This window comes from Pleurodeles waltl, chromosome 7, assembly GCF_031143425.1.
Source record: "Pleurodeles waltl isolate 20211129_DDA chromosome 7, aPleWal1.hap1.20221129, whole genome shotgun sequence".
In the NCBI taxonomy this organism is placed as follows: Eukaryota; Metazoa; Chordata; class Amphibia; order Caudata; family Salamandridae; genus Pleurodeles; species Pleurodeles waltl.
Window position 1 is genome coordinate 104,166,249 of NC_090446.1, and position 22,207 is coordinate 104,188,455.

The 22,207-nt window shown below is 45.2% G+C and overlaps 1 protein-coding gene across 2 annotated transcripts in view; it reads right to left on the reverse strand.

Annotated features, from left to right (window-relative positions):
- The window catches only part of COL9A3 (collagen type IX alpha 3 chain), a 204,525-nt gene that overhangs the window by 166,957 nt on the left and 15,361 nt on the right, over window positions 1-22,207 (reverse strand). For both annotated transcript variants that reach the window (XM_069243177.1, XM_069243178.1), the window contains exon 3: window positions 1,873-1,908. In XM_069243177.1, coding sequence (XP_069099278.1) covers window positions 1,873-1,908 — 36 coding nt within the window. The remainder of the gene's footprint in view (window positions 1-1,872; window positions 1,909-22,207) is intronic.

Consider the following 22,207-nt stretch of genomic DNA (forward strand, 5'->3'; position numbering starts at 1 on the left):
GACCTAAGATGAAAGCAAAGCCTAAGACTGGGCCAGAGCATGAACCGGTGTCAACTCCTGGGAGATAAAAAGATCAGGGTTGCTGTGCCCTTGCTCATCCATCGAGAAAAATGTCACTAAGTCTTCTTCGCTGGTTTCCCTCCACACCACTACTGACCTGTTACCGACACTCAGCCTAGGTTAACCTGGCTAACATTCAAGATTCAATGCTTTTGATTGCCTCATCCAGAGGGAAGATGTAACCATTAAAGAGTAGTAGATATAACATTATGCCTTAAAGAATCCCACAGAAAATGTTATGGATGGGAATAGAAAGTTCTTTGCTTCATTTGTTATGAAAGATCTGCCAAGAAAAGCGCTATTGGAGCTTTACCTGCTTCCCTTTCACCTAGACCATGGTGTAGGCACTCTGGCTGAATATGATGAGGCTGAAGCAAAGGTGACTGAAAAATTGAATAGCACCACACTAGTATTGCCTGCTGCCTCTGACCCACTGCCCACAGGACAGCCTCTTGAAATCCACCAGAACACACTCCATGTCTTCACCAAAATATCTACTGGAACTTATCCAACAGTGACTCAGCAAGGAACTGACACTAATCTTTTTATACCATTCACAGGAGCTCCAGAAATTTTCAGAGATAGATAAAGCAGTTCTTTCTAATCTATAAAATCCAAAAGTATCACTGTCTTTTGCTCGACCAGTCGTCTTAAAAGCAGACACAAAGTGCCCCTGTGCATCCCAAGAAGAAACAGATGTGTTCCCCAGTATAATAAAGCAGATATCTACACTCTCTGGCATTCGAAAATAGGTACAGTCATGCTCTGTATCATCTCAAATTAGACACAGCGGCACTGCCTGAAATCACAAAATGGGTGAATGTGGGGATGAGAAGTGTGGTATGCTGGGTGAAGCATATGAAAGGATATTACCTTACAGGTTCTTGCTGTGTTTGCAGTGGACAGGGCAGGACTTAACATAGTTCAGGTGGGAACCAGTGATGTCACTTCCTGTAGAGATGGATGCTAGAATATTCAGTGACATCACATCCTATTGACATAAATGCTCGGAAATGCAGTGATGTCACTTCCTTGGGAGATGGATGCTAGGAAATGAAAGATTATCACTTCATGTAGAGATGGAAGTTGGAGACTGAGGACCAGTTGCCTGACATCTTCTTTTGAACATGATCTTGGCACTAAACAAGTGGTGTTACTTCTTGTGAATATGAATGCTGGGAAATGTAGTGATGTAGCTTCCTGTGGTGATGGATGCTGTGTAAAAGTGATGTCACTTCTTGTGCAGGTGGATACTGGGAAATGAGGTCCGCTTGTCTGGGTTCTTCTTTTAAGGATGGCTTTGGTGAGAAATCAGGGATATCACCACCTGTGCAGACAGATGCTGGGAAATTCATTCATGACTTTCCATGGAAATTCTTGCTGAGTCACCAGAATCACTGAGAGGTTCTGGTAGCATGACAATACACCACAAGGCTGAGGAAAATGTATTTGTTCTCTGTGATGTACAGGACAATATGTGATGAATAAGAAAATCTCAAAATTGCATGTCGAAATACAGATTAGTTTAGTCTTTAAAAACCTTAGGAACTCAGCAGGGTCTCTTAAGCATTTCCTACAAAGTAAATAGTTGAAATATGTATAACATTAAAGCAGAGAGGTGAGGATAAGTGGAAATGTTTGAGTATCTAGGTTACTAACAAAGCACAACTTCATTTACGGTAGATGGAGGTGAATGTGTGCTTCATTTCGGCAGGAAACATTTACCATAGTTGTTGGAAAAGCTCAAGATACTACTTGTTTCTCACAAGTGATATTAGGCAATCCATACAAAGTACCACTGAAATTACTCACCGGAGCTCCAGGCAGGCCAGGAGGACCAGGTTCTCCCTAAAGGAAGAGAAAGCAAAATATCATCAATAAACAGCTACTGGTGTGAGTGGTTCAACCTTGGCCAGCACAGTAAATTTTAGTTCACAAAAGAATTAGGGGCAGATTTATTAAAAGTGGCGCTGCACCTAGTGCAGCGCCACTTTTCTTGAACCCCTTAGCGCCCTCATAATATCACCATGTGTGCGCCATATGTAATATACGGGGCACCATGGCAGTAGTTAGGGAACTAGCAAAAAAATGTTTGACACTAGTTTGGCGCTTTGCAGGATTATCGTCAAAAATGTTAACACTAATCCTGCAAAGCACCCAGAGGCCCACTGAAATGAGTGGGAGCCTCCTTTTAATGTCTGCTCTGAGCAGGCGTTACAAATGCCACAATAAATGGTGTAAAGAAATCTGTTAGATTTCTTTGCACCATTTTTAATTCTCCCCCCAATGCCGGAACGTCCCTCTTGTATACATTATGTCTGGCATTGGCATAATGTGGTGCAAGGGATTACAAAGTGGGGCAATGTAAGCATTGCGCCACTTTGTAAATCTGGCGCAGCATTTTTGGCCATCTAACGCAACATTAGCAGGAAAAAAATGAATGATGCTGATGTGTCGTTAGATGGCTCTAGGCACTCTTAACTCTGGGCCCTAGTGTACAAAACAGTCAGCTTTTGTTTCATTCTATGCTCTAAAATAAATAGTATTCATTGTTAATTTTTGATCACATCAAACGTGGTTCTCCGTGTTTATTTTCTGAAAAAAACATAAAAGAAAATCAAACAAAAAAGAAAGTAAAATAAAAAAAATTATGTAAAGATTTAAATCGCAACTAAAACTCCTAAATGAGAGGAGAAAATGAATGTGTGTGGAAAGTTTTGATTGTTTCGAAAAGAACCAGTAAGTTAATATGTTCCTAGACTACTTTATGAATGGAAGTGAGGGCCATCAAATTAGCCTTCACCTCCCGACAGCATGAAACCTTATAAAATGGTGAGCGGTTACTAGTCAAAGAAAAACGTTACCTTGCCTTGAACTACTTTAATGCATGAACTGTGTAACCCATCATCTGATGTCTTGAATAAGACCATAGGCCCATATTTATACTTTTTTGCACAGCATTTGCATAATCTTTTGACGCAAAAGCAGCGCAAACGTAGAAAATACAATTGTATTTTCCAAGTTTGCGCCGCTTTTACGTCAAAAAATGACGCAAATGCGGCGCCAAAAAAAGTATAAATGTGAGTCTTAGTTCTCTTGACTGAAGATGATCAGGCATCTTAAACTTCCATCATTAATCATTGGCATATCTCTTTTGTTTACAGCCTGATTTTTCAGGACTTACTGACTGATTTTGAGTTTTTCTTGAGAAATTTCTACCTGTCGGCCACAGCTAGAAGGGTAGAGATCTTGATGAACCCTGGGCGTTTCACTTGTACTAGAATGCTCTAGAACAGGGAGATAAGTCTTGATAAAAATATCTACTTACTGTAGCCAATTCACTCTGTTTACTATTTATCGACCCAATAGTGATGATTCCAAGTTTTTTTCTAAACTTAACCTAGAATTAGCTCAGTGGTGCACGCCGGTAAAATTTCGTAGAGACCTATACTGAAATTTAGAAAAATCTTTCTAAAAAAGGAGTTAGACCTTCATGGACACTGATGGGTTGTACAGGATGCCTGGCCAAACTTAACCATGAACGATCCAGGATACAATTTTTGTGTATTTTATTTATTTATTTTGTATTTCATTTTTATTGTAACATACTTTATTAACACTAAGCCAATTGAGTGGGTGTATACATACCCACACACAAAAACACACATACACGCACACATACACATTAAAAGGCAAAATAATGTAATTTATCTAAAATTATTTCTTTTGGAGTGTTATTTTAAGTCCCTGCCTCCATTATTAGGTCTGGCGTTAGCCAAGTCCTTTTGATTTTTAAAACAATATATGCACAATATAGTTATTAAAGGAGCTTTCAGCCAGCTTTAGCCGCTGATAACTACTTTGAGAGACTGTATTTTGTTCTTTCACAAGGAACACATCCACACACAAGCTAATTCGCTTCTGGGCCCAGGAAGAAAGCCTTTGTTGTGTTTAGTTTGTAGCACTTGTAACACTTTTTTTTCATTCCTTCTTTCATTCCTTCCTTCTCCTTTTGTTTTCTTCTTTCAATCCTATGTTCTTTGTTATTTCCATTTTTCTTACATTCCAGCCTCCTTTCTTTCCTTTCATTCCTTCATTCCTCTTTTCCTTTTTTCCTTCATTTCTTCTTTATTTCCTTCTTTCTCTCAGATTTTCTGTCATTCCTTCTTTCTCGGTTTTCTTCTTTCTTTCCTTTTAATTCCATTCCTTCTTTCATTTCATTTTTTCATTCCTTTTAGTTTTTCCTTTATTTTTTCATTTCTTCTGTCTTGCTTTTTTTCCTTCAGGGCATTTGTCTTTCTTTCTTTCTTTCTTTCTTTCTTTCTTTCTTTCTCTCTTTCTTTCGTTCCTTTTTTATTGCTTCCCTTTTTTCTTTAATCTTTAATTTCATCTTTTCTTCTTTCTTTTCTTTTCTTTTCCATTTCTTTTTCCTTTCTTCTTTCATTCTTTTTTTACTTCTTCCTTGGTTTCAATTTTTCTTTCATTCATTCATTCCTTCTTTCTTGCTTTATTTTTCTTTCATTCCTTCTTTCCTGTGTTCTTTTTTTTCTCTATTACTGTATTTCTTTACCTCTTTACCTCTTTCCAGCTTTCATCCTTGTTTTTTTCTTTCTTGCTTTCATTCCTTCTTCCATACATACTTCCCTTTTTTCTTCTATTTCTCTTGCCTGCTGTCTTTCTTTCCTTCTTTCTGTTTCTTTGTCTTTAATGTTTTTCTTTCTTTTTCTCTTTCTTTCCCTATTTCATTGTTTTTTCTTCTTTCTTGCTTTCATTCATTCTTTCTTGCTTTCTGTATTTCTCTCCTTCGTTCTTTTTTCTTTCTTGCCTTCCTTTCTTTTTTCTTCTCTTGACTCTTGCCTTCCTTCTTCTTTCTTTCCTGCCTTCTTCTCCCTTTACTTCTTTCTTGTCCTTCTTAATTCTTTCTTGCCTTTGTTCTTTCTTGTTTTTGTTCTTTCTTGCCTGCTTTCTATCTTTCCACCTTGGCTTCTTTCTTTACTTCTTAACATCTTCCTTTCCTTTATTTTATCATTCTTTTTTTCTTTGTTTACTTCATCCTTTTCTTAGTTATTTCCTCTTTCTTACTTTCTGCCTCAAAGGCAAGAGCCTGGCAGTCAATGGCATTACAATTTGCTTTTTGGGTTCTGTGTTAGCCAAGAACTTTTGATTTTACTAAAATTATGTGTCTGACATAGGAACTTATAGGGATTTCCAGCCACACTTCATCCGTTTGCCTGTGGGTGTATCATTCACATTGTTCCTCACCCCACTCGAGCATGCACCAAGGGGCAACTTCTCACCCGACTTCGGCCATTGGCTGACTTCACTATGAGTTAAGGCAACCCACTCTTTCATACGGATCACCTTCAGGCACAAATTAGTTCCTTACAGTGCCAACGCGTACTGTGGTAATATGTGATTTTTTGAGTCTAAAAACATTTTTGCTTTGGGTCAAAATTTTCAAATTGACAAATGCCCGGCACCTTCACCAAAAACAACGTTTTGCAAAAGCCATGAAAAACAAAACAAAAATTGCCAAAAGGCTGGTGGACGGCACCATACCTATTGGCTTTGCCAATGCTTGTGTTCTACTGGATTATGTGGCAGTAGCTGTGAGTGTGCACATGTGGTGCTAGACTCAGCCTCAGGCTGGGCTGGTGTAGATTTACAACTGTTTTGTGGTCTTTTGGGCTGTAGTAACTTCAGAAGAGTACTATGTGAAAACATATAGGGCCAGATGTATGAAAAATGACTTTTGCAATTCAGAAATAGCGATTTTTAAGAAATCGCTATTTCTGATTCGCAAAATGCAATGTATCACATTTGCGATTCGGTAATAGCGATTTCTTAAAAATCGCAAATGCTATTACCGAATTGCAAATTGCGATACAGCCCCTATTCGCATCTATGGGCCTGTCGGCCAATATTTGCGAATATTTTGCATGTCCCAAATTGCGAATTCCTAAGGCCCCCTCTGCTGCACCCCAAAACATTTTTTAACAACATGTAAGGTGCACAGATGCCAAAAGGGCATGTGTGCTTTACATGTACATTTTAAAAATGTATTTTAAATGCATTTTTAAAATTTGCACATGGTTCCCACCAAGTTCAACTTGGTAGTAATAGCGATTCCTTAATGCCCAATTCACATTAAGGAATTGCTTCATACATGTGCTTTAGAAATCGCAAATAAGGATTCCTTATTTGCGATTTCTTATATAGAGAGTCGCAATTTTAAGGAATCGCTATTTTAGTGATTCCTTAAAATTGCATTCAGAATGTGTAGGAAGTTGGCTCTGTATGTGCTATTTCAAAGTAAGGAATAGCATGCACAGAGTCCAAGGGTTCCCCTTAGAGGTAAAATAGTGGTAAAAATAGATAATACTAATGCTCTATTTTGTGGTAGTGTGGTCGAGCAGTAGGCTTATCCAAGGAGTAGTGTTAAGCATTTGTTGTACATACACATAGACAATAAATGAGGTACACACACTCAGAGACAAATCCAGCCAATAGGTTTTTGTTATAGAAAAATATCTTTTCTTAGTTTATTTTAAGAACCACAGGTTCAAATTTAACATGTAATATCTTGTTCGAAAGGTATTGCAGGTAAGTACTTTAGGAACTTCAAATCATAAAAATTGCATGTATACTTTTCAAGTTATTGACAAATAGCTGTTTCAAAAGTGGACACAGTGCAATTTTCACAGTTCCTGGGGGAGGTAAGTTTTTGTTAGTTTTACCAGGTAAGTAGGACACTTACAGGGTTCAGTTCTTGGTCCAAGGTAGCCCACCGTCGGGGGTTCAGAGCAACCCCAAAGTCACCACACCAGCAGCTCAGGGCCGGTCAGGTGCAGAGTTCAAAGTGGTGCCCAAAACACATAGGCTAGAATGGAGAGAAGGGGGTGCCCCGGTTCCGGTCTGCTTGCAGGTAAGTACCCGCGTCTTCGGAGGGCAGACCAGAGGGGTTTTGTAGGGCACCGGGGGGGACACAAGCCCACACAGAAATTTCACCCTCAGCAGCGCGGGGGCGGCCGGGTGCAGTGTAGAAACAAGCGTCGGGTTTTCAATGTTAGTCTATGAGAGATCTCGGGATCTCTTCAGCGCTGCAGGCAGGCAAGGGGGGGATTCCTCGGGGAAACCTCCACTTGGGTAAGGGAGAGGGACTCCTGGGGGTCACTTCTCCAGTGAAAGTCCGGTCCTTCGGGTCCTGGGGGCTGCGGGTGCAGGGTCTCTCCCAGGCGTCGGGACTTTAGGTTCAAAGAGTCGCGGTCAGGGGAAGCCTCGGGATTCCCTCTGCAGGCGGCGCTGTGGGGGCTCAGGGGGGACAGGTTTTGGTACTCACAGTATCAGAGTAGTCCTGGGGTCCCTCCTGAGGCGTCGGATCTCCACCAGCCGAGTCGGGGTCGCCGGGTGCAGTGTTGCAAGTCTCACGCTTCTTGCGGGGAGTTTGCAGGGTTCTTTAAAGCTGCTGGAAACAAAGTTGCAGCTTTTCTTGGAGCAGGTCCGCTGTCCTCGGGAGTTTCTTGTCTTTTCGAAGCAGGGGCAGTCCTCAGAGGATGTCGAGGTCGCTGGTCCCTTTGGAAGGCGTCGCTGGAGCAGGATCTTTGGAAGGCAGGAGACAGGCCGGTGAGTTTCTGGAGCCAAGGCAGTTGTCGTCTTCGGGTCTTCCGCTGCAGGGGTTTTCAGCTGGGCAGTCCTTCTTCTTGTAGTTGCAGGAATCTAATTTTCTAGGGTTCAGGGTAGCCCTTAAATACTAAATTTAAGGGCGTGTTTAGGTCTGGGGGGTTAGTAGCCAATGGCTACTAGCCCTGAGGGTGGGTACACCCTCTTTGTGCCTCCTCCCAAGGGGAGGGGGTCACAATCCTAACCCTATTGGGGGAATCCTCCATCTGCAAGATGGAGGATTTCTAAAAGTTAGAGTCACCTCAGCTCAGGACACCTTAGGGGCTGTCCTGACTGGCCAGTGACTCCTCCTTGTTATTCTCATTATTTTCTCCGGCCTTGCCGCCAAAAGTGGGGCCTGGCCGGAGGGGGCGGGCAACTCCACTAGCTGGAGTGTCCTGCTGGGTTGGCACAAAGGAGGTGAGCCTTTGAGGCTCACCGCCAGGTGTGACAATTCCTGCCTGGGAGAGGTGTTAGCATCTCCACCCAGTGCAGGCTTTGTTACTGGCCTTAGAGTGACAAAGGCACTCTCCCCATGGGGCCAGCAACATGTCTCGGTTTGTGGCAGGCTGCTAAAACTAGTCAGCCTACACAGATAGTCGGTTAAGTTTCAGGGGGCACCTCTAAGGTGCCCTCTGTGGTGTATTTTACAATGAAATGTACACTGACATCAGTGTGCATTTATTGTGCTGAGAAGTTTGATACCAAACTTCCCAGTTTTCAGTGTAACCATTATGGTGCTGTGGAGTTCGTGTTTGACAGACTCCCAGACCATATACTCTTATGGCTACCCTGCACTTACAATGTCTAAGGTTTTATTTAGACACTGTAGGGGTACCATGCTCATGCACTGGTACCCTCACCTATGGTATAGTGCACCCTGCCTTAGGGCTGTAAGGCCTGCTAGAGGGGTGTCTTACCTATACTGCATAGGCAGTGAGAGGCTGGCATGGCACCCTGAGGGGAGTGCCATGTCGACTTACTCGTTTTGTCCTCACTAGCACACACAAGCTGGCAAGCAGTGTGTCTGTGCTGAGTGAGAGGTCTCCAGGGTGGCATAAGACATGCTGCAGCCCTTAGAGACCTTCCTTGGCATCAGGGCCCTTGGTACTAGAAGTACCAGTTACAAGGGACTTATCTGGATGCCAGGGTCTGCCAATTGTGGATACAAAAGTACAGGTTAGGGAAAGAACACTGGTGCTGGGGCCTGGTTAGCAGGCCTCAGCACACTTTCAATTGTAAACATAGCATCAGCAAAGGCAAAAAGTCAGGGGGCAACCATGCCAAGGAGGCATTTCCTTACACAACCCCCCCCCAAACGAAAGAGGATGAGACTAACCTTTCCCAAGAGAGTCTTCATTTTCTAAGTGGAAGAACCTGGAAAGGCCATCTGCATTGGCATGGGCAGTCCCAGGTCTGTGTTCCACTATAAAGTCCATTCCCTGTAGGGAGATGGACCACCTCAACAGTTTAGGATTTTCACCTTTCATTTGCATCAGCCATTTGAGAGGTCTGTGGTCAGTTTGAACTAGGAAGTGGGTCCCAAAGAGGTATGGTCTCAGCTTCTTCAGGGACCAAACCACAGCAAAGGCCTCCCTCTCAATGGCACTCCAACGCTGCTCCCTGGGGAGTAACCTCCTGCTAATGAAAGCAACAGGCTGGTCAAGGCCATCATCATTTGTTTGGGACAAAACTGCCCCTATCCCATGTTCAGAGGCATCAGTCTGCACAATGAACTGCTTAGAATAATCTGGAGCTTTTAGAACTGGTGCTGAGCACATTGCCTGTTTCAGGGTGTCAAAGGCCTGTTGGCATTCCACAGTCCAGTTTACTTTCTTGGGCATTTTCTTGGAGGTGAGTTCAGTGAGGGCTGTCACAATGGATCCATATCCCTTCACAAACCTCCTGTAATACCCAGTCAAGCCAAGGAATGCCCTGACTTGAGTCTGGGTTTTTGGAGCTACCCAGTCCAGAATAGTCTGGATCTTGGGTTGGAGTGGCTGAACTTGGCCTCCACCTACAAGGTGTCCCAAGTAAACCACAGTTCCCTGCCCTATCTGGCATTTGGATGCCTTGATAGAGAGGCCTGCAGATTGCAGAGCCTTCAAAACCTTCCTCAGGTGGACCAGGTGATCCTGCCAGGTGGAGCTAAAGACAGCAATATCATCAAGATAAGCTGTGCTAAAGGCCTCCAAGCCAGCAAGGACTTGATTCACCAACCTTTGGAAGGTGGCAGGGGCATTCTTTAAACCAAAGGGCATAACAGTAAACTGATAATGCCCATCAGGTGTGGAGAATGCTGTCTTTTCTTTTGCTCCAGGTGCCATTTTTATTTGCCAGTACCCTGCTGTCAAGTCAAAGGTACTTAGAAATTTGGCAGCACCTAATTTATCAATGAGCTCATCAGCTCTTGGAATTGGATGGGCATCTGTCTTGGTGACAGAATTGAGCCCTCTGTAGTCCACACAAAACCTCATCTCTTTCTTTCCATCTTTGGTGTGAGGTTTGGGGACTAAGACCACTGGGCTAGCCCAGGGGCTGTCAGAGCGCTCAATTACTCCCAATTCCAGCATCTTGTGGACTTCCACCTTGATGCTTTCCTTAACATGGTCAGACTGTCTAAAGATTTTGTTCTTGACAGGCATGCTGTCTCCTGTGTCCACATCATGGGTACACAGGTGTGTCTGACCAGGGGTTAAGGAGAAGAGTTCAGGAAACTGTTGTAGGACTCTCCTACAATCAGCTTGCTGTTGGCCAGAGAGGGTGTCTGAGTAGATCACTCCATCTACTGTACCATCTTTTGGGTCTGATGACAGAAGATCAGGGAGAGGTTCACTCTCTGCCTCCTGATCCTCATCTGTTACCATCAACAGATTGACATCAGCCCTGTCGTGGAAGAGCTTAAGGCGGTTTACATGGATCACCCTCTTGGGGCTCCTGCTTGTGCCCAGGTCCACCAAGTAGGTGACCTGACTCTTCCTCTCTAGTACTGGGTAAGGGCCACTCCATTTGTCCTGGAGTGCCCTGGGAGCCACAGGCTCCAGAACCCAGACTTTCTGCCCTGGTTGGAACTCAACCAGTGCAGCCTTTTGGTCATACCAAAACTTCTGGAGCTGTTGGCTGGCCTCAAGGTTTTTGGTTGCCTTTTCCATGTACTCTGCCATTCTAGAGCGAAGGCCAAGTACATAGTCCACTATGTCTTGTTTTGGCTCATGGAGAGGTCTCTCCCAGCCTTCTTTAACAAGAGCAAGTGGTCCCCTTACAGGATGACCAAACAGAAGTTCAAAGGGTGAGAATCCTACTCCCTTCTGTGGCACCTCTCTGTAAGCGAAAAGCAGACATGGCAAGAGGACATCCCATCTCCTTTTGAGCTTTTCTGGGAGCCCCATGATCATGCCTTTTAATGTCTTGTTGAATCTCTCAACCAAGCCATTAGTTTGTGGATGGTATGGTGTAGTGAATTTATAAGTCACTCCACACTCATTCCACATGTGCTTTAGGTATGCTGACATGAAGTTGGTACCTCTGTCAGACACCACCTCCTTAGGGAAACCCACTCTGGTAAAGATACCAATGAGGGCCTTGGCTACTGCAGGGGCAGTAGTCGACCTAAGGGGAATAGCTTCAGGATACCTGGTAGCATGATCCACTACTACCAGGATATACATATTTCCTGAGGCTGTGGGAGGTTCCAGTGGACCAACTATGTCCACACCCACTCTTTCAAAGGGAACCCCCACCACTGGAAGTGGAATGAGGGGGGCCTTTGGATGCCCACCTGTCTTACCACTGGCTTGACAGGTGGGGCAGGAGAGGCAAAACTCCTTAACCATGTTGGACATATTGGGCCAGTAGAAGTGGTTGACTAACCTCTCCCACGTCTTGGTTTGTCCCAAATGTCCAGCAAGGGGAATGTCATGGGCCAATGTTAGGATGAACTTCCTGAACAGCTGAGGCACTACCACTCTCCTAGTGGCACCAGGTTTGGGGTCTCTGGCCTCAGTGTACAGGAGTCCATCTTCCCAATAGACCCTATGCGTTCCATTTTTCTTGCCTTTGGACTCTTCAGCAGCTTGCTGCCTAAGGCCTTCAAGAGAGGGACAGGTTTCTTGTCCCTTACACAGCTCCTCCCTTGAGGGTCCCCCTGGGCCTAAGAGCTCAACCTGATAAGGTTCAAGCTCCAAAGGCTCAGTTCCCTCAGAGGGCAGAACTTCTTCCTGAGAAGAGAGGTTCCCTTCCTTTTGCTGTGTTGCAGTTGGTTTCCCAACTGACTTTCCTGTTCTCTTGGTAGGCTGGGCCATTCTTCCAGACTCCAGCTCTACTTGTTCACCCTGTGCCTTGCACTGTGCTCTTGTTTTCACACACACCAGTTCAGGGATACCCAGCATTGCTGCATGGGTTTTTAGCTCTACCTCAGCCCATGCTGAGGACTCCAGGTCATTTCCAAGCAGACAGTCCACTGGGATATTTGAGGAGACCACCACCTGTTTCAGGCCATTGACCCCTCCCCATTCTAAAGTAACCATTGCCATGGGATGTACTTTTCTCTGATTGTCAGCGTTGGTGACTGTGTAAGTTTTTCCAGTCAGGTATTGGCCAGGGGAAACCAGTTTCTCTGTCACCATGGTGACACTGGCACCTGTATCCCTCAGGCCCTCTATTCTAGTCCCATTAATTAAGAGTTGCTGTCTGTATTTTTGCATGTTAGGCGGCCAGACAGCTAGTGTGGCTAAATCCACCCCACCCTCAGAAACTAGAGTAGCTTCAGTGTGGACCCTGATTTGCTCTGGGCACACTGTTGATCCCACTTGGAGACTAGCCATACCAGTGTTACCTGGATGGGAGTTTGGAGTGGAACCTTTCTTGGGACAGGCCTTGTCTCCAGTTTGGTGTCCATGCTGTTTACAGCTATGACACCAGGCCTTTTTGGGATCAAAGTTTTTACCCTTGTACCCATTGTTTTGTGAAGAGGCTCTGGGCCCACCCTCCTGTGCAGGTTTTTGGGGGCCTGTAGAAGACTCTTTACTATTTTTAGTTTTGGTTGTCTCATCACCCTTCCCCTGGGGAGTCTTTGTGACCCCTTTCTTTTGGTCACCCCCTGTTGAAGTCTTGGACACCCTTGTCTTGACCCAATGGTCCGCCTTCTTTCCCAATTCTTGGGGAGAAATTGGTCCTAGGTCTACCAGATGCTGATGCAGTTTATCATTGAAACAATTACTTAACAGGTGTTCTTTCACAAATAAATTGTACAGCCCATCATAATTACTTACACCACTGCCTTGAATCCAACCATCTAGTGTTTTCACTGAGTAGTCAACAAAGTCAACCCAGGTCTGGCTCGAGGATTTTTGAGCCCCCCTGAACCTAATCCTGTACTCCTCAGTGGAGAATCCAAAGCCCTCAATCAGGGTACCCTTCATGAGGTCATAAGATTCTGCATCTTGTCCAGAGAGTGTGAGGAGTCTATCCCTACACTTTCCTGTGAACATTTCCCAAAGGAGAGCACCCCAGTGAGATCTGTTCACTTTTCTGGTTACACAAGCCCTCTCAAAAGCTGTGAACCATTTGGTGATGTCATCACCATCTTCATATTTAGTTACAATCCCTTTAGGGATTTTCAACATGTCAGGAGAATCTCTGACCCTATTTATGTTGCTGCCACCATTGATGGGTCCTAGGCCCATCTCTTGCCTTTCCCTCTCTATGGCTAGGATCTGTCTTTCCAAAGCCAATCTTTTGGCCATCCTGGCTAACTGGATGTCCTCTTCACTGGGGTTATCCTCAGTGATTTCAGAGGTGTTGGTCTCTCCTGTGAGGGAACCAGCATCTCTGACTATTATTTTTGGAGTCAGGGTTTGAGGGACCCTGTTCTCCCTAGATAGGACTGGTAGGGGGGAATTTTCCTCCAAGTCACTATCTTCTTCCTCTGAGTTGCCACCCTCAGAGGGGTTGGCCTTTTCAAACTCTGCCAAAAGCTCCTGGAGCTGTATTTTGGTAGGTTTGGGGCCCATTGTTATTTTCTTTATTTTACAGAGTGACCTTAGCTCCCTCATCTTAAGATGGAGGTAAGGTGTGGTGTCGAGTTCCACCACAGTCACATCTGTGCTAGACATTTTGCTTCTAAAAGTTGGAATACTTTTTAAGAATCTACAACTGGTTCTAGAATCTAATTCAAACTTTTACAAACTTTTAAACTCTAAAAGAAATGCTAAACAGGATCTAACACAAGGCCCTAGCAGGTCTTTTAAGAATTTAGAAAACTTTTCAAATTGCAAAAATCAATTTCTAATGACAATTTTGGAATTTGTCGTGTGATCAGGTATTGGCTGAGTAGTCCAGCAAATGCAAAGTCTTGTACCCCACCGCTGATCCACCAATGTAGGAAGTTGGCTCTGTATGTGCTATTTCAAAGTAAGGAATAGCATGCACAGAGTCCAAGGGTTCCCCTTAGAGGTAAAATAGTGGTAAAAATAGATAATACTAATGCTCTATTTTGTGGTAGTGTGGTCGAGCAGTAGGCTTATCCAAGGAGTAGTGTTAAGCATTTGTTGTACATACACATAGACAATAAATGAGGTACACACACTCAGAGACAAATCCAGCCAATAGGTTTTTGTTATAGAAAAATATATTTTCTTAGTTTATTTTAAGAACCACAGGTTCAAATTTAACATGTAATATCTTGTTCGAAAGGTATTGCAGGTAAGTACTTTAGGAACTTCAAATCATAAAAATTGCATGTATACTTTTCAAGTTATTGACAAATAGCTGTTTCAAAAGTGGACACTTAGTGCAATTTTCACAGTTCCTGGGGGAGGTAAGTTTTTGTTAGTTTTACCAGGTAAGTAGGACACTTACAGGGTTCAGTTCTTGGTCCAAGGTAGCCCACCGTCGGGGGTTCAGAGCAACCCCAAAGTCACCACACCAGCAGCTCAGGGCCGGTCAGGTGCAGAGTTCAAAGTGGTGCCCAAAACACATAGGCTAGAATGGAGAGAAGGGGGTGCCCCGGTTCCGGTCTGCTTGCAGGTAAGTACCCGCGTCTTCGGAGGGCAGACCAGAGGGGTTTTGTAGGGCACCGGGGGGGACACAAGCCCACACAGAAATTTCACCCTCAGCAGCGCGGGGGCGGCCGGGTGCAGTGTAGAAACAAGCGTCGGGTTTTCAATGTTAGTCTATGAGAGATCTCGGGATCTCTTCAGCGCTGCAGGCAGGCAAGGGGGGGATTCCTCGGGGAAACCTCCACTTGGGTAAGGGAGAGGGACTCCTGGGGGTCACTTCTCCAGTGAAAGTCCGGTCCTTCGGGTCCTGGGGGCTGCGGGTGCAGGGTCTCTCCCAGGCGTCGGGACTTTAGGTTCAAAGAGTCGCGGTCAGGGGAAGCCTCGGGATTCCCTCTGCAGGCGGCGCTGTGGGGGCTCAGGGGGGACAGGTTTTGGTACTCACAGTATCAGAGTAGTCCTGGGGTCCCTCCTGAGGCGTCGGATCTCCACCAGCCGAGTCGGGGTCGCCGGGTGCAGTGTTGCAAGTCTCACGCTTCTTGCGGGGAGTTTGCAGGGTTCTTTAAAGCTGCTGGAAACAAAGTTGCAGCTTTTCTTGGAGCAGGTCCGCTGTCCTCGGGAGTTTCTTGTCTTTTCGAAGCAGGGGCAGTCCTCAGAGGATGTCGAGGTCGCTGGTCCCTTTGGAAGGCGTCGCTGGAGCAGGATCTTTGGAAGGCAGGAGACAGGCCGGTGAGTTTCTGGAGCCAAGGCAGTTGTCGTCTTCGGGTCTTCCGCTGCAGGGGTTTTCAGCTGGGCAGTCCTTCTTCTTGTAGTTGCAGGAATCTAATTTTCTAGGGTTCAGGGTAGCCCTTAAATACTAAATTTAAGGGCGTGTTTAGGTCTGGGGGCTTAGTAGCCAATGGCTACTAGCCCTGAGGGTGGGTACACCCTCTTTGTGCCTCCTCCCAAGGGGAGGGGGTCACAATCCTAACCCTATTGGGGGAATCCTCCATCTGCAAGATGGAGGATTTCTAAAAGTTAGAGTCACCTCAGCTCAGGACACCTTAGGGGCTGTCCTGACTGGCCAGTGACTCCTCCTTGTTATTCTCATTATTTTCTCCGGCCTTGCCGCCAAAAGTGGGGCCTGGCCGGAGGGGGCGGGCAACTCCACTAGCTGGAGTGTCCTGCTGGGTTGGCACAAAGGAGGTGAGCCTTTGAGGCTCACCGCCAGGTGTGACAATTCCTGCCTGGGAGAGGTGTTAGCATCTCCACCCAGTGCAGGCTTTGTTACTGGCCTTAGAGTGACAAAGGCACTCTCCCCATGGGGCCAGCAACATGTCTCGGTTTGTGGCAGGCTGCTAAAACTAGTCAGCCTACACAGATAGTCGGTTAAGTTTCAGGGGGCACCTCTAAGGTGCCCTCTGTGGTGTATTTTACAATGAAATGTACACTGACATCAGTGTGCATTTATTGTGCTGAGAAGTTTGATACCAAACTTCCCAGTTTTCAGTGTAACCATTATGGTGCTGTGGAGTTCGTGTTTGACAGACTCCCAGACCATATACTCTTATGGCTACCCTGCACTTACAATGTCTAAGGTTTTATTTAGACACTGTAGGGGTACCATGCTCATGCACTGGTACCCTCACCTATGGTATAGTGCACCCTGCCTTAGGGCTGTAAGGCCTGCTAGAGGGGTGTCTTACCTATACTGCATAGGCAGTGAGAGGCTGGCATGGCACCCTGAGGGGAGTGCCATGTCGACTTACTCGTTTTGTCCTCACTAGCACACACAAGCTGGCAAGCAGTGTGTCTGTGCTGAGTGAGAGGTCTCCAGGGTGGCATAAGACATGCTGCAGCCCTTAGAGACCTTCCTTGGCATCAGGGCCCTTGGTACTAGAAGTACCAGTTACAAGGGACTTATCTGGATGCCAGGGTCTGCCAATTGTGGATACAAAAGTACAGGTTAGGGAAAGAACACTGGTGCTGGGGCCTGGTTAGCAGGCCTCAGCACACTTTCAATTGTAAACATAGCATCAGCAAAGGCAAAAAGTCAGGGGGCAACCATGCCAAGGAGGCATTTCCTTACAGAATGCCTTTGATACATTCTGAAAGGGCTTTTTGCATTCGCAAACGGGCATTTGCACCGTTTGCGAATTCAAAAAGCTTTGATACATCTGGCCCATGGTCTTTTGTGGGTGGGTGGGTGTATGAGCATGTCTCTCCTCATATCTGTCCTTACCCCTTTCTAAATACTTCCTATTTTGCAGCAAATAGTGCCACATTTCCAGGCACTCCCTCTCCCATGTTGAATACTGAGTAGTAAACTCTCATATGTCGAGATGTCCCTATAGAAATGATAGGTGAGGTGGAGGTATTGTAGTGCATTTTCTAGTAAGTATTAGCAGTCTCTGAATTGCACCCTATGTTTCTACTAGGATTTGTAATTAAATGTACCTTAAGGCCTATTTTAATCCACTCTGGGTGTTGTATCAAAGGGCTTGGATGTGCTACCTGTCTCCAACTGCAATATGACCTCCTACTTATTACATGAGGAAGCTGAAGGAGGGTGGTTCTGAAACGTTTATTCAGGTGGGATTATACCGTTGAGCCAAGTGATTTCATTTTCCTGCTTCTGTAGTAGCAGTCTGTTTGGATGGGGTTGATAATACTATTTGATAGGGCTCACCAATGGACCTCTGTCCCTCAAAGGTCCTGCAGTCAGTTCCCAGAATCATCGCCACCCATCCGACCCCTATCTTTAATGAAATGTTTAATCAAGGCTACCTTCCAAAAGCTTGGAAGATTGCCTCTATTCTGCCTCTGCTAAAAAAAAAAACTAATCTCAACCCTCTGGACTGTAATAATTATTGCCCCATCGCTTGTCATCCTTACCCCTCTAAACTCGTGGAGAAGGCAATAAATAAAGAACTGATGTCCTTCTTCTGATCTAATTGCTGACTGGATCACACCCAATTCTGCTTCAGAAGCCAGCACAGCACCGAGGCTGCCCTTTAACAGCTGCTGAAGAACTGAGGGCTATCTTAAATAGGGGTTGTGTGGCAGCACTGATTATGCTTGATCTATCAACTGCATTTGACATGGTCAATCCCAAGGTTTCGATTGACCGTGTCCAGTCCCTTGGTATCAGAGGTTCTGCTTCAGACCTCCTCAAGTCTTTTCTTTTGGAGAGAGAGCAATTTGTAGACTTGGATCATTTCACTTCTAGTTCCTTTTTTTCACCCACATAATATATCCATAATGTTGAAATGTGGGAAAAGAAAAATAGAGTCAACAGTTCTAGATCTTTTTGCAGACAAAATACAAATCAACTACAGCCATCAATAGTATTCTTTCTCCCCAAATATGATAAATAAAGACTGTACCACATGGTGGGAGCACAGTGAAACTGCAGAGAAGATATACATGTATCTCTAAAGTTGTGGCTTCAAGTTAGAGTATATAATGAAGACATGCTAAACAGAGCCGAAATTTGCGTTCAACAATTGAACTGAAAAAACACCTTATCCGGATCTTAACACCAAAAAGTAAGATAATTTTCATAAGTAAGTAATTTAATTTGTTGAGTAATCACATTTATAAAGTGCTTACTAAACACTGGTCATTGCTTTCAGACATACTGGGCCTTAAAAATGACATAAGACAGTGAACAAACATCACTTATTGTAGAGGGACCACAATTAGGAATATGAATAGTCCCAGTTATTTATTTATGCCAGTGAGAAACAGTGGGAAACAATAACCCCTAAAACCTAAAGGTTCTTTCTGATGTAAAGGTTGTAATGTTTGTGAAAGTGAAAAATAAGTACAATCAATTCATTAACTTAGAACTAACTTTGTGGATTACATATTGATTTGCAAATTAAATGTGATCTATGTGAGAAAAAATACTAGACAAGGAATACTAGGAATAACAATTCTAGATATTTCTTGCTTTTACACTATGTGGAGCATTAGAGCCATACAGTTAAATCCAGATTGTATGGGATAGAACACATAAGAAAATAGCACAAGACGAGTTCAAATAATAAATTCAAGAATTAGATGGATGCATAGTATTATTTGTATACCTTTCAAAGATGTGCTGGCTAAACATAGTTACCACAGAAGGGTTTATAAAGATGGTGCACATTTTCAATGTAATCATAATATACAACATTGATAAAAATGTAGGTGCTCATGAGTGAGAGAAACTGTATTGTCAAACGTTTCTAAGGTATAGCCTCACAACTACAGGATGGTACATGTCCAATATTATCTAGCGAATTCTACATAAATATGTTAAACCACTGTAAGAGGCTGGACTGGCTTGTAGTGAGTACCAAGGGGTACTTGCACCTTGCACCAGGCCCAGTTATCCCTTATTAGTGTATAGGGTGTCTAGCAGCATAGGCTGATAGATAATGGTAGCTTAGCAGAGCAGCTTAGGCTGAACTAGGAGACGAGTGAAGCTCCTACAGTACCACTTAGTGTCATATGCACAATATCATAAGAAAACACAATACACAGTTATACTAAAAATAAAGGTACTTTATTTTTATGACAATATGCCAAAGTATCTCAGAGTGTACCCTCAGTGAGAGGATAGGAAATATACACAAGATATATATACACAATACCAAAATATGCAGTAATAGTATTAGAAAACAGTGCAAACAATGTATAGTTACAATAGGATGCAATGGAGACACATAGGGATAGGGGCAACACAAACCATATAATCCAAAAGTGGAATGCGAACCACAAATGGACCCCAAACCTATGTGACCTTGTAGAGGGTCGCTGGGACTATTAGAAAATAGTAAGGGTTAGAAAAATAGCCCACCCCAAGACCCTGAAAAGTGAGTGCAAAGTGCACTAAAGTTCCCCAAAGGACATAGAAGTCGTGATAGGGGAATTCTGCAGGAAAGACACAAACCAACAATGCAACAACGATGGATTTCCAGTCGAGGGTACCTGTGGAACAAGGGGACCAAGTCCAAAAGTCACAAGCAAGTCGGAGATGGGCAGATGCCCAGGAAATGCCAGCTGTGGGTGCAAAGATGCTGCTACTGGACAGTAGAAGCGTAGGTTTCTGCAAGAACGACAAGGGCTAGAGACTTCCCCTTTGGAGGACGGATCCCTCACGCCGTGGAGAGTCGTGCAGAAGTGTTTTCCCGCCGAAAGACCGCCAACAAGCCTTGCTAGCTGCAAATCGTGCGGTAAGGGTTTTTGGATGCTGCTGTGGCCCAGGAGGGACCAGGATGTCACAAATTGCGTCAGGGGACAGAGGGGACGTCGAGCAAGACAAGGAGCCCTCTCAGCAGCAGGTAGCACCCGGAGAAGTGCCAGAAACAGGCACTACGAGGATGCGTGAAATGGTGCTCACCCGAAGTCGCACAAAGGAGTCCCACGTCGCCGGAGAACAACTTAGGAGGTCGTGCAATGCAGGTTAGAGTGCCGTGGACCCAGGCTGGACTGTGCACAAAGGATTTCCGCTGGAAGTGCACGGAGGCCGGAGTAGCTGCAAAAGTCGCGGTTTCCAACAATGCAGTCTGGCGTGGGGAGGCAAGGACTTACCTCCACCAAACTTGGACTGAAGAGTCACTGGACTGTGGGAGTCACTTGGACAGAGTTGCTGGATTCAAGGGACCTCGCTCGTCGTGCTGAGAGGAGACCCAAGGTACCGGTGATGCAGTTCTTTGGTGCCTGCGGTTGCAGGGGGACGATTCCGTCGACCCACGGGAGATTTCTTCGGAGCTTCTAGTGCAGAGAGGAGGCAGACTACCCCCACAGCATGCACCACCAGAAAAACAGTCGAGAAGGCGGCAGGATCAGCGTTACAGAGTTGCAGTAGTCGTCTTTGCTACTATGTTGCAGTTTTGCAGGCTTCCAGCGCGGTCAGCAGTCGATTCCTTGGCAGAAGGTGAAGAGAGAGATGCAGAGGAACTCGGATGAGCTCTTGCATTCGTTATCTAAGGAATCCCAAGAGACAGAGACCCTAAATAGCCAGAAAAGAGGGTTTGGCTACCTAGGAGAGAGGATAGGCTAGCAACACCTGAAGGAGCCTATCAGAAGGAGTCTCTGACATCACCTGATGGCACTGGCCACTCAGAGCAGTCCAGTGTGCCAGCAGCACCTCTGTTTCCAAGATGGCAGAGGTCTGGAGCACACTGGAGGACCTCTGGGCACCTCCCAGGGGAGGTACAGGTCAGGGGAGTGGTCACTCCCCTTCCCTTTGTCCAGTTTCGCGCCAGAGCAGGGCTAAGGGGTCCCTGAACCGGTGTAGACTGGCTTATGCAGAAATGGGCACCAAATGTGCACATGAAAGCATTTCCAGAGGCTGGGGGAGGCTACTCCTCCCCTGCCTTCACACCATTTTCCAAAGGGAGAGGGTGTAACACCCTCTCTCAGAGGAAGTCCTTTGTTCTGCCATCCTGGGCCAGGCCTGGCTGGACCCCAGGAGGGCAGATGCCTGTCTGAGGGGTTGGCAGCAGCAGCAGCTGCAGTGAAACCCCGGGAAAGGCAGTTTGGCAGTACCAGGGTCTGTGCTACAGACCACTGGGATCATGGGATTGTGCCAACTATGCCAGGATGGTATAGAGGGGGCAATTCCATGATCATAGACATATTACATGGCCATATTCGGAGTTACCATTGTGAAGCTACATATAGGTAGTGACCTATATGTAGTGCACGCGTGTAATGGTGTCCCCGCACTCACAAAGTCCGGGGAATTGGCCCTGAACAATGTGGGGGCACCTTGGCTAGTGCCAGGGTGCCCTCACACTAAGTAACTTAGCACCCAACCTTTACCAGGTAAAGGTTAGACATATAGGTGACTTATAAGTTACTTAAGTGCAGTGTAAAATGGCTGTGAAATAACGTGGACGTTATTTCACTCAGGCTGCAGTGGCAGGCCTGTGTAAGAATTGTCAGAGCTCCCTATGGGTGGCAAAAGAAATGCTGCAGCCCATAGGGATCTCCTGGAACCCCAATACCCTGGGTACCTCAGTACCATATACTAGGGAATTATAAGGGTGTTCCAGTAAGCCAATGTAAATTGGTAAAAATGGTCACTAGCCTGTCAGTGACAATTTGGAAAGAAATGAGAGAGCATAACCACTGAGGTTCTGATTAGCAGAGCCTCAGTGAGACAGTTAGTCACTACACAGGTAACACACTCAGGCACACTTATGAGCACTGGGACCCTGGGTGACAGGGTCCCAGTGACACATACAACTAAAACAACATATATACAGTGAAAAATGGGGGTAACATGCCAGGCAAGATGGTACTTTCCTACAACCACAAAGTTGTGCTGGAAGATAATGTGTGTCACATTTAGAGATTCTCATGTCTATATTTTAAATCACGAAGATGCACTGTGAATTCACGTGCAACAAATAGTATTCTTACGTTTGCTAATATGGAGTGTATGTGGAATGCCATCTATGTGTCCTTAAGAGGAAAATAAGATGCATTTGAGTTGGTGAATATGTACATTCGCCACT